A 12,369-nucleotide genomic window follows, 5' to 3' on the forward strand; every position below is an offset into this window, starting at 1 on the left:
GGCCTGTGTGCTCAGAGGGGGCGTGGCCTGTGTGATCAGAGGGGCGTGGCCTGTGTGATCAGAGGGAGTGGCCTGTGTGATCAGAGGGGTGTGGCCTGTGTGCTCAGAGGGGCGTGGCCTGTGTGATCAGAGGGGGCATGGCTTGTGTGCTCAGAGGCACGTGGCCTGTGTGCTCAGAGGGGCATGGCCTGTGTGCTCAGAGGGGGCATGGCCTGTGCTATCAGAGGGGCATGGCTTGTGTGCTCAGAGGCACGTGACCTGTATGCTCAGAGGGGGCATGGCTTGTGTGCTCAGAGGGGCGTGGCCTATGTGCTCAGGTGGGGTGTGGCTTGTGTGCTCAGAGGGGTGTGGCCTGTGTGCTCAGAGGGGCGTGGCTTGTGTGCTCAGAGGGGTGTGGCCTGTGTGATCAGAGAGGCGTGGCCTGTGTGATCAGAGGGGTGTGGCCTGTGTGCTCAGAGGGGCGTGGCCTGTGTGCTCAGAGGGGCATGGCCTGTGTGCTCAGGTGAGGTGTGGCACTGCTCTGCAGCCGGGTTTGCTGAGCCCCAGGGCCAGGCTCTCCACTCAGGCTGAGGCCTGCAGGTGTCTAGTTGAGGGCACAGGGGGAGGTGGCTAAGGGCCCCACCCGCCCTCTGAAGGGGTAGGCTCTTTGCTGCTGGTGTCTGCAGACGGAATGCTGCCCGTTCCTGGGATGACTTTGAAGGGAATGTGGGTGAAGGACCTGGTCATCTGTGGAGTTGTCTACCGGCTGCTCATTGTTTGGGGATCTCAGGTGCCTCAGGAAGGGGGGAGAGAAACCCTCTCAGACCCCTGTCCCCGTGCTTCCCCTCTGAGGGGAAGTTACCAAGAAACCGGCACCTGGGGGACAACAGAGGAAGGGCTTGTCACATCGGTGCATTTGTAGGAACATCTGCGCTTCCGGTGGGAATTCGTGAGAAGTGCCATGTGATTGATGAGCACTTTCTTCTCTGGGTATAACCTCTGCTCAGCGTGTTGGTCTATGAAACACTGAATGTGTAAATGAGAGAGTTTGGTGTCAGAGTTCTCACTTGAGAAGCTCTGGTGTTACTTAGATGTGAGGCTTGTATGAAATAACTAGTGGCCCGGTGCACGAAATTCATGCATATTAAAAGGGGATTAATTAGAGGAAATATTTTAATAATGCTATTTGCCCTTTCTCTATAATAGAAGTGTCAGAGATGAAAGAAAATTAGTAAAATGCATATGAAAATCTCCCTCCTGTCAGAGTCTGGGGCACAGGTGGGACCCAGAGTCAAGTCCTCGCCCACCACCCGCACCCGCTTCAAAAACACAGGAGACCCAGACCTGGCTGGCCCCACCCCCATTGGGTGAGACCCAGACCTGGCTGGCCCCACCCCCGTCAAGCCCCGCCAGGTGGGGCAGGGAGCACAGCCTCATGTCCCCCGGCCTGGTGCCGGGTGGGGGGTGCGGCCTTAGGTCCCCCAGCCTAGCACTGGGGCGGGGGGGTGGCATGGCCTGAGGTCCCCGTCAAGCCCTGTGGGGCAGGGGGTGCCGCCTGAGGTCCCCGTCAAGCCCCGTGGGGCAGGGGGCGTGGCTGGAGGTCCCTCGCCCTGGCCAGGCGCCTTGCAGCCTCAGGTCCCTGCTGTTCGGTCGTGACGTTGCAGCGTCCCGGCTAATTCGCACGTTCCTCTATTATTATACAGATGGGAAGAGGGCCATCTGTGGCCTCGGTCCCTTCTGGGAAGGACGCGGAGCCTCGAGAAACCTGGGTCTCGGAACAGTGGCCCCTCAGCGCTTTGCGTCTGCACACGTCGGGGCGGGCCTGCCATACAGAGCTCTCGACTGTATGTGGTTCCAGCCAGGCAGTCCGCACATAGCACGTCCTGTGCCCCCAGCAGCGTGCTCCCCCCCACCCCCACCCCCGGCTTCATCAGAACCAGACCGGACCTTCCCTTGAGCTTCGGTGCCAGGACTTCTTGTCTCTGCGTTGAACGGCGGCCTCTGTGGCAAGAGAAGCGGCTTCCGTGCGGTCTGGTTCTCTGAGACCCACGCGGCGCTGACGCAGGCGGCACCGGGGGATGAGACGCCTCTGCCCGCGCTGTGCCCTCTCCCGCGTCTCCTGGCGTCTCGTTCTGTCTCCTGTGCTCGCAGCAGGGGTTGAGGTGATTCTCTGTTTGCTCTGGGGACTCGGGATCGGGTTTCTCTCGTGGTTGTATGTGTTTCATGTATTAAAAGTACTTTTTTAGTCACAGATTCTGTTAGTGAGTCACAGGCTCCGGAAAGAAAATCTGATTGGGGGGCCAGGTTTGCGCCTGGAAAATAGTCCTGTTCGTGTCCCAGGAGCAGCGCGCTGCCCTCTCTGTGCAAGTCTGTGGGGAAGAAGTGGCGACACCCACCTGGGAGTTACACTGAGATTCACTCTTGCCAGGCAGCTCTTAGGCGCCGACTGTGCCCAGGCTCCGGGTTTGTAAGTCACATCCTCCAAAAGCTGGCAGTGGGCGGGCCGGTGTGGGGTGCTCAGCGCCTTGTCCCGAGGAGACGGGCTCTTGTCCTGCCTTTGGGGACACGCTGCTGGCCAGTGAGCCTGCATCCTCAAGCGATGGCCATATGGTCATTAAAAGGGACCCCGGGTTTTGGCCCCTCCCAGTTTGCTGGATGCAATGCTGTTCTTCCCACACGGCTGCCAGCCTCTGGGTATTTTGTGCGTCCATCGGCCATGGAGCCCTCAGCTCGGGTGGAGCCCCGGTCCCCCTGTCCTTGCCGACGGCCTCGCCGGAGGTGGGGCACACTTGCCTGGCGTGCTGGGCTCCACGCCCAGGTGGGCGTGCTGGACACATCATTCAAGGGCATTTGTTATCGACACTTAATAAAGTGACGCGATTGTGCCTCCTACGGCCTCTCCTCCCGCTCCTGCTTTCCCCAAGCTGGTGCTTTCATTCCTACCTCCCCACCCCTACCCCCAGCACCGGGGCACAGGGACTTGAGAACGCCCTGACCTGAGACAAGTCCCTCTCGCCCCAGCCCCCCCAGACTGCACCAGGCCAGCTCCTCGCCGGCTGCGCTCTCCCCCATCACGGGCAGGCCGCGTGCTCACGTGTGTGAATGTGAAGCAGGTGGCCTTCTGCTGTCCCCTGAGTCGGGGACGTGGATCATCGCTCCATCACCCGTCCCGCGGTCCCCGATCCGCACGCCTGCTCCATGGTTACCGTGTGCGCGCAGCGCGCCCCCAAATGCATAAACCCGCCACTGCGGGCTGCCGTTTATCACACTCACCCCTCTGCCCGGTAAACGGCCAATGGAAATACGTTCTGTTACGTTCCATTCGTTTCCAAATGTACGAGTTTCCAAATATGTTATAAATGAGAAGAAAAGAAACTGCTGGACTGTTTGTCAAACTGTCACATTATTTTATTTATCGTCTCCTGTCAGTAGAAAAGTCCAGAAGTGGATTGAGATAAAAAATGGAGGCGCGTGTAGAGATAAACGGAAAGGGAGACACGGCGCGTTCCCTCCCGCCTGCTCCGGGCAGCAAACGGGAAGCACTGAGAGCCGCCGGCGTGGCTCGGTGGTTGAGCGCCGGCCTATGAACTGGGAGGTCGTGGTTCCTCCCGGTCAGGGCACAGGCCCGGGCTGCGGGCTCGATCCCCAGTGAGGGGCACGTGGGAGGCAGCTGGTCCATGATTCCCTCTCGTCACTGATGTTTCTCTCTCTCCCTCTCCCTTCCTCTCTGAGATCAGGAAGAATATTCTTTAAACGGCTGGAAGAGCTTTCTGTTTAGCGAACAAGATGTAGAGAATTGCGCTGTCCATGTCGGTTTTCACGATGAGGCGCCTGTTCGAAGGCCCAGTTCTGCCTGGAGAAAGCGCCTGTGGAGGCTGGGGGCACCCGGCTGCCCGCTGCCTTCACGCCTTCCGCGGGGGCAGGCTCCGCGAGGCGGCGGTCGTGGCTGTGGGGACTGGAGATGTGCTGGTTGGGGTGCACCTCAGCCTCTGCAACACTGTGCACCCGGGCTCAGCATTACGGACTCGGCCTGTAGACGGTGGCCCCGGGCTGCACGCGGCCAGCACCCCTGGGAGACGGCCCTGCCCGGCTCTGATGTGCAGGGAAAGGCCGCAGGCTCCGCTCCCGCCCCTCAGCACAGCAGCACCTCCTGCCGGGGAAGGGCGGGGGTCACAGAGGCGGCCAGCTGCGCCGGGGCCCTTCCATTGTCAGCAGCAGGCGGCCAGCTGCAGGCGGAGGCGGCTGCAGCGCTGAGCAAAAGGTGACCCGGTCCTGCGACGCTCCACCAGGGCCTCGCGGTGCACTGGGGGGTACACACATGGGGTGCACTGGGGGCCCTCATAGGGTGTACTGGGGGGCCCTCCGCAGGGTACACTGGGGGTACACACATGGGGTGCACTGGGGGCCCTCCACGGGGTACACTGGGGGGTACACACGTGGGGCCCTCCGCGGTGCACTGAGTGTTTGTAACGAGAGTTTGGGGGGTGTATGGGATCAGGGCCCCACCACATGTGGGCCCTGAGCTGTGAATGGGCTGCAGGCCTCCTCAGGGTCCTGCGTTCATGGCCACGTGTCCTGAGAGGAGCAGCCACACTGGCCGACACCGTCAGGCAGGAGAGGAACCTGGGGCCGCGCAGGGGGCCCGCGCCCCGCTCTCCTGGGCCTGGCCCGCCTGCGCCCCGAGAGCCACCAGGCTGGTTTCCTTCCTCGCTCCTTAAGGTCGCCCACCGCCTCCCGCCCCCGGGTCCCTGCTGCCCCTCCAGTCGTCATGATGCTCTCACCTTGACGAACAGTGTCTCGTTGTCCACTTACCCCCGGACCCCCGGCTCAGCAGCTCAGGGACGGGAGCCTCGCCCTCTGCTGGAGAGACTCGTGTCTTTACAGGGACTTTCTAATCACGTGCAGCCTGCACACCTGCTGCCTCTGAGCCCCGGCACCAGGGCTGGGCTGGACGGGGAGCAGGGGAGCTGGGTGTGCACGGGCCCTGCCTCTGCGGGGTTGTTTGTTCCCAGAGCTGCAGCGAGGCCGCCCCAGGCCCCTGGCGTGCCCTGCTCCCTCCGCCCAAATCTCTTCCGATTGGATTTCTTCACCTCCTGCCACCCCGCCCGCCCGGGGAAATGATCCCCTGGGAAAGCTCGACCCGGAGCCGCTGCGGGGGGAGGGAGCTCCGGGTCCCGTGGTTTCCGGGGAACTGACCACAGCAGAGCTCGGAGGAGCAGCCCCGTGGAGAGCAGGGTTCTGAACTCCAGGCGCCGACGCGCCTCTATCCAAACGCCTCTCACCACTGAGTCACGTGACTGGGCCTCCGTTTTCTGAGCAGATAATAGATACCATATTCGCTGGGGTTCGATGCCGTGGCTGACACCTGTAAATGGACCCGTTTAGCACAACGTCCACGGCCGTGTGGGGCATGGTCAGCACAGCCCCCTCCCTCTTCCCACTGTGTTTCCCTTCCTCTGGGAGGTCATTCCCGGCGCACTGACATTGGGATTTGGAACTGGTTTTGTGTAGAGCATTGAGGAGAGGGTAATATTTCTGGTGGCGGCAGCGGTGACTCGTTATTGCGGAATATGCATGAAGAATTAAGCCATCATTGAGATTTGTTGAGTGCTCATCGCGCCGTAAATTCTCCGGGAACGGCAGGAATAAAGAGCCGGCTTATTCCTTTAAGAACGCCCCGGTGTCCGTCTCCGCAGCTTCCCTCCCGAAACGGGTGCGGGTGAGGAATGCACCCCGTTATCTCGTCTCGCCGGGAACAGAGTGAAACCACCGACAAGCAGTAAAGGAGGCAGAGACTCAGGTCCTCGCCACAAAGGAAGGAGGCGGTGGCGCCGAGGGAAGCCGTGTCTGGAAGGCAGCCCTGGATGGAGGCATGAGGGCAGGGAGGAGGTCTCCGCGTGGGGACCTCCAGCGCGGACTTGGTCGCGGAGGGGCTAGAGCTGCAAATGGAGGTGATTCACAGCGTGGAGTGGACGGCCTGCTCCCACCCGTCTGCTGGAGGCAGAGTGTCAGCGCCTGCCGGGGACAGGCAGGCCGGCAGGCAGGACGCCCTCCACTGAGCACGCGTGGCCAGGAGAGGGCTGTGCCCTCTGGACGCCGGTCTCTGCAGGAGGCAGGGAGCTGCCCACGGCCGCGGTGAAGCTGCCGGTTCGCACGGGGGTGGGTGCGCTTCCCGAGCCTCGCCGCGCTGCTCTGTAGCCCACGTGCACACCCAGTCTGGTGGCACTTGGAGCCCGCTGTTGGCTCGGGAGGCCCCGCAGCGAGCTTGGTGGTGAGTCCGTGCAGTGGGGGCGCTGGGTGCAGCCGCAGGCCCAGACCACACGCAGCGCTGCGCTCAGCAGCCCTGGCCTGCTCGTGCCCACAGACTGGCCGGGAGTCAGGGTCACCTTCCCAGCGGCCCCGTGTGTGTGTCCCAAACGCCCACCTTGGGAACGGCGACATTTCCGCCGGCCCCGCCTCACCTGCCTCCGCGCGTGTCCTGTGCGGGTCTCGCCTCGAGCGCAGGCGGCGGGGCGGGAGGTCGGGCGTTTGCGAACACACTGACATTTACCAGCCCCGAGCCAGGCGGCCGCGTGACCTGCCCTGCGGACCCCACAGGGCGCAGGCGCTGAAGCCGCGTTTGTACTGCAGAAGGTGGGGCACAGAGCAGTCCCAGCTCCAGAGGAGTCACATGGGGCCTGTCTTTGCATCGCCGTGGCGACTCCGTGACAACCCCCCCGTGACGACCCCCCCGTGTGTCCCACATGTCCCTGCAGGACTGGCACTGGCCCTGGGCCCGTTCCTCAGGGTCAGCGGGCAGTCGGGGCTGAGCGGCCGGGGGACCGTCCCCCGGGGCAGCGACCAGTGCTGAGCACGGCTTCCTCCGGGCGGCGGCTGAGCCGTGATTGATGCCGAATTAGCCCCTGCCCCTGCGACCTCCGCACCCGCCCTCTCCTGCCCGCACGTCGCAGCCATTGCAGACAGGAGCTCCTCAGGTCACTGCTCCTCATCGGGACTTTCACAGGTGGCGGCGGCCGCTAACCTGCTGGCGTCAGCTCTGTCCTTCGTCCCATCGCAACTGCCGCTGGCATCTCCTGGATGGCATCTCCTGGAAGCCTGCCAGCCGCCACGTCCCTGCCCTGTCTCCCCGGAAGCCACGCCCCCAGGGAGCCGCGGGGTGGGGGGAGGCAGCTCTCCAGGACCCCACGGACACAGAGACTCGGCGTCACGCCCTGTGCTCAGTGCAGACCTTCACGAAGCGCATCTGCCGGCTCTGCCAGCCCAGCGGCCAGCGCCCCCGTGTCCTCGCGGGCCGGTCGCTGCCCTGCACGGCGGCGGGCGCCTCCTCTGAAGCACTGGACGAAACGCTTCCTCTGCCGTCATTTCCCTGAGTGTGATTCCAGGCTCTCCGTCTCCGCCCTTAAACTGAGATCAGCTCCAGAAATGTCTGGTCGTCGTCATTTTCCCTAAGTGCCCCGCAGCGAAGCGCACCGTGAGCAGCTTGATGTGGGTGTGACATGGATTTCGGAGAAAAGTGGCAAAAATGTGTCATTCTCTCCTCCCTCGTCGGGAGAAGGCTGAGCTGAACTGTCGTCTGCCGCTCGCAGGGGCAGGGATGGGGCGGTCGCTCTCGGGAGCGGGGCTTGGCCGCATGGCTGTGCTGCGTGGGGCGCGCTGCCTGACAGTGCCTCGCGGGGGGCCTGGCGCGGACGCGTGTGTGGAACTGAACAGGTTGTAAAACAGTGGGTGGACTTGGTGACTCCATATGCAGCGTCGTAAACCAATTAAAGGCGCGTAAAGCAGCGGCCTCGTGGGGAGGCTCCGCAGGCTGAGGCCTGATCCGCGGGCTCCGCCAGCCACAGCGCAGGGCTCCCAGCCCCGATCCGTCAGGACGGGCGTGTCAGGTTATGGGCTGGGGACCCCCCCACCCCAGGCTCCCAGCACCTGCCAGGGACAGGGCCCCCCAGGCCTCTTCATGGGGGGGTCACGGTGGGACATGAGACCCGGGCGTCCTAGCTGAGGCAGCCAGTACCTCTTGACGGTCGTTCCCAGTCCTCACCCGGTACCCAGGAGCGCGCTGTAGCTTCTGCTTTGTCGCCACAGGGGACGGCGCTGCGCCCGAAGCCACGGCCCCCGTCATCGTGACCGCCCCGGGCAACCGCAGTGTGCTGGCCGGGTCCAGCGAGGTCACCCTGGAGTGCATAGCGAATGCCAGGTACGTGACCGCACCGAGACCCTCGCCAGGGGTGCGAGCTCCCCGCCACGGCGTCCTGTTGGCGCAGCTGGGCTGTGAGCACAGCCGTGGGGGACAGCCCAGGACCTCAGGCCTCCGTGGTCCCAGAACACACTTCACGGGAGCTGAGGGGCCCGGGGGGCCTCCTCGGAGTCCGGCTGAGGAGGGAGAGGCCGCCCCTCTCTCCTCCCAGGTGTCCTCGCTCCAGGACGGTGTTCCCGGGGCCACCGCTCCCCCGCAGCCACAGCTCCCCGCGGCCTCCGCTCCCCCCCGGCCACAGCTCCCCGCAGCCACCGCTCCCCCGTGGCCACGGCTCCCCGCAGCCACCGCTCCCCCGTGGCCACCGCTCCCCCGCGGCCGAGCCCCCAGCAGCATTTATTCTCCGCCTTCTCGCCCTGAGCAAATGAGCCATTAGCGCTCACGGGCGATGCTGCCACATTAGCTGTCCTTGCTCAATAGCCCGAGCGGAGCACCGCTGAGCGAAGCGGGAGGGAGAGGGTGCGTGGGGACTGGTTCAGGTGTCCGCTGACCCCCAGCAGCCCCGCAGGACAGGCCCTAGCAGCTCCTGCCCAGGCCCCAGGTGGCTGTCACCCCCTCCCTGGACTCACGGTCCCTCACGGGTGCCCTCGCTCTCCCAGGCCCCTGGAGGAGCTGCGTGTGAGCTGGAAGAGGAATGGGGTGACCCTCACCCGCGGGCTCCGCAGCTTCGGGAGGCGCCTCACCATCAGCACCCCGACCTCCGCTAACACCGGCGAGTACGTCTGCGAGGCAGCGCTGGCCGGGAGCACGGCCGAACCAGCCCGAGCAAAAGCCTTCCTCTCCATCACAGGTAACCCTCCTCCCATCACAGTGACCCCTCCTCCCATCACAGTGACCCTCCTCCCAGCACAGTGACCCTCCTCCCATCACAGTGACCCTCCTCCCATCACAGTGACCCTCCTCCCATCACAGTGACCCCTCCTCCCATCACAGTGACCCCTCCTCCCAGCACAGTGACCCCTCCTCCCATCACAGTGGCCCCTCCTCCCATCACAGTGACCCTCCTCCCATCACAGTGACCCTCCTCCCATCACAGTGACCCCTCCTCCCATCACAGTGACCCCTCCTGCCATCACAGTGACCCCTCCTCCCAGTACAGTGACCCTCCTCCCATCACAGTGACCCCTCCTCCCATCACAGTGACCCTCCTCCCATCACAGTGACCCCTCCTCCCATCACAGTGACCCTCCTCCCATCACAGTGACCCCCCTCCCATCACAGTGATCCCTCCTCCCATCACAGTGACCCCTCCTCCCATGACAGTGACCCCCCTCCCATCACAGTGACCCCTCCTCCCATCACAGTGACCCTCCTCCCATCACAGTGACCCTCCTCCCATCACAGTGACCTCCCTCCAATCACAGTGGCCCTCCTCCCATCACAGTGACCCTCCTCCCATCACAGTGACCCTCCTCCCATCACAGTGACCCCTCCTCCCATCACAGTGACCCCTCCTGCCATCACAGTGACCCCTCCTCCCAGTACAGTGACCCTCCTCCCATCACAGTGACCCCTCCTCCCATCACAGTGACCCTCCTCCCATCACAGTGACCCCTCCTCCCATCACAGTGACCCTCCTCCCATCACAGTGACCCCCCTCCCATCACAGTGATCCCTCCTCCCATCACTGTGACCCCTCCTCCCATGACAGTGACCCACCTCCCATCACAGTGACCCCTCTTCCCATCACAGTGACCCTCCTCCCATCACAGTGACCCTCCTCCCATCACAGTGACCTCCCTCCAATCACAGTGGCCCTCCTCCCATCACAGTGACCCTCCTCCCATCACAGTGACCCTCCTCCCATCACAGTGACCCACCTCCCAGCACAGTGACCCTCCTGCCATCACAGTGACCCTCCTCCCATCACAGTGACCCCTCCTCCCATCACAGTGACCCCTCCTCCCATCACAGTGACCCCTCCTCCCAGCACAGTGACCCTCCTCCCATCACAGTGACCCCTCCTCCCATCACAGTGACCCCTCCTCCCATCACAGTGACACCTCCTCCCATCACAGTGACCCTCCTCCCATCACAGTGACCCCTCCTCCCATCACAGTGACCCTCCTCCCATCACAGTGACCCTCCTGCCATCACAGTGACCCTCCTCCCATCACAGTGACCCTCCTCCCATCACAGTGACCCTCCTGCCATCACAGTGACCCTCCTCCCATCACAGTGACCCCTCCTCCCAGCACAGTGACCCTCCTCCCAGCACAGTGACCCTCCTCCCATCACAGTGACCCTCCTGCCATCACAGTGACCCCCCTCCCATCACAGTGACCCCTCCTCCCATCACAGTGACCCTCCTCCCATCACAGTGACCTCCCTCCAATCACAGTGACCCTCCTCCCATCACAGTGACCCTCCTCCCATCACAGTGACCCTCCTCCCATCACAGTAACCCCTCCTCCCATCACAGTGACCCCTCCTGCCATCACAGTGACCCCTCCTCCCAGTACAGTGACCCTCCTCCCATCACAGTGACCCCTCCTCCCATCACAGTGACCCCTCCTCCCATCACAGTGACCCTCCTCCCATCACAGTGACCCCTCCTCCCATCACAGTGACCCCTCCTCCCAGCACAGTGACCCCTCCTCCCATCACAGTGACCCCTCCTCCCATCACAGTGACCCTCCTCCCATCACAGTGACCCACCGCCCATCACAGTGACCCCTCCTCCCATCACAGTGACCCTCCTCCCAGCACAGTGACCCCTCCTCCCAGCACAGTGACCCCTCCTCCCATCACAGTGACCCTCCTCCCATCACAGTGACCCCTCCTCCCATCACAGTGACCCTCCTCCCAGCACAGTGACCCCTCCTCCCATCACAGTGACCTTCCTCCCATCACAGTGACCCTCCTCCCATCACAGTGACCCCTCCTCCCATCACAGTGACCCCTCCTGCCATCACAGTGACCCCTCCTCCCAGCACAGTGACCCTCCTCCCATCACAGTGACCCCTCCTCCCATCACAGTGACCCCTCCTCCCATCACAGTGACCCTCCTCCCATCACAGTGACCCCTCCTCCCATCACAGTGACCCTCCTCCCATCACAGTGACCCTCCTGCCATCACAGTGACCCCTCCTCCCATCACAGTGACCCTCCTGCCATCACAGTGACCCTCCTGCCATCACAGTGACCCTCCTCCCATCACAGTGACCCACCTCCCATCACAGTGACCCTCCTGCCATCACAGTGACCCTCCTGCCATCACAGTGACCCCCTTCCCATCACAGTGACCCTCCTCCCATCACAGTGACCCTCCTGCCATCACAGTGACCCTCCTCCCATCACAGTGACCCTCCTGCCATCACAGTGACCCCTCTTCCCATCACAGTGACCCTCCTCCCATCACAGTGACCCCTCCTCCATCACAGTGACCCTCCTCTCATCACAGTGACCCTCCTCCCATCACAGTGACCCCTCTTCCCATCACAGTGACCCTCCTCCCATCACAGTGACCCCTCCTCCCATCACAGTGACCCCTCCTCCCATCACAGTAACCCTCCTGCCATCACAGTGACCCCTCCTCCCATCACAGTGACCCTCCTCCCATCACAGTGACCCTCCTCCCATCACAGTAACCCCTCTTCCCATCACAGTGACCCCTCCTCTCATCACAGTGACCCCTCCTGCCATCACAGTGACCCCTCCTCCCATCACAGTGACCCTCCTCCCATCACAGTGACCCTCCTCCCATCACAGTGACCCTCCTCCCATCACAGTGACCCTCCTCCCATCACAGTGACCCCTCCCCCTACCACAGGTAATGCTCCCCTTGGGGCGGCACTTGGCCTGGTGCTGCCCAGCCTTCCCTGGGAAGCGCAGTCACACTCAGCCCAGCTTCAGCTTGAACCCGGCGCAGGGAGGTGGCCTGATTCCGTCTCCCAAACGCATCCTGCTTTTCTTTCCCAAGAAAATCACTGAACCCGAGAGCTGGTCTGAGCCGGCCTGACCCCGCCTGGGCCGCAGGTGGGGGTCGTGGGGAGGGCGCCTCCCTGTGTCTCGGCCCGGGCTCTCCGTGGCTCGTGTCTGACTGTCTTGGTCAGGGCTCAGAGATGATGCTGTTGCTGTCATTTCTGGACCAGAAGGCAGTGAGAAGGTGCCCGATGTTACCTTCCCTCCGTGTCAGA

General features: G+C 63.3%; 1 protein-coding gene across 1 annotated transcript in view; it reads left to right on the top strand.

Annotated features, from left to right (window-relative positions):
• Positions 1-12,369, top strand: part of SDK1 (sidekick cell adhesion molecule 1) — a 562,331-nt gene that overhangs the window by 439,905 nt on the left and 110,057 nt on the right. Inside the window, exons 6-7 of the mRNA XM_036313322.1 lie at positions 8,062-8,173; positions 8,830-9,020. Coding sequence (XP_036169215.1) covers positions 8,062-8,173; positions 8,830-9,020 — 303 coding nt within the window. The remainder of the gene's footprint in view (positions 1-8,061; positions 8,174-8,829; positions 9,021-12,369) is intronic.

This window comes from Myotis myotis, unplaced genomic scaffold, assembly GCF_014108235.1.
Source record: "Myotis myotis isolate mMyoMyo1 unplaced genomic scaffold, mMyoMyo1.p scaffold_m19_p_6, whole genome shotgun sequence".
NCBI lineage: Eukaryota > Metazoa > Chordata > Mammalia > Chiroptera > Vespertilionidae > Myotis > Myotis myotis.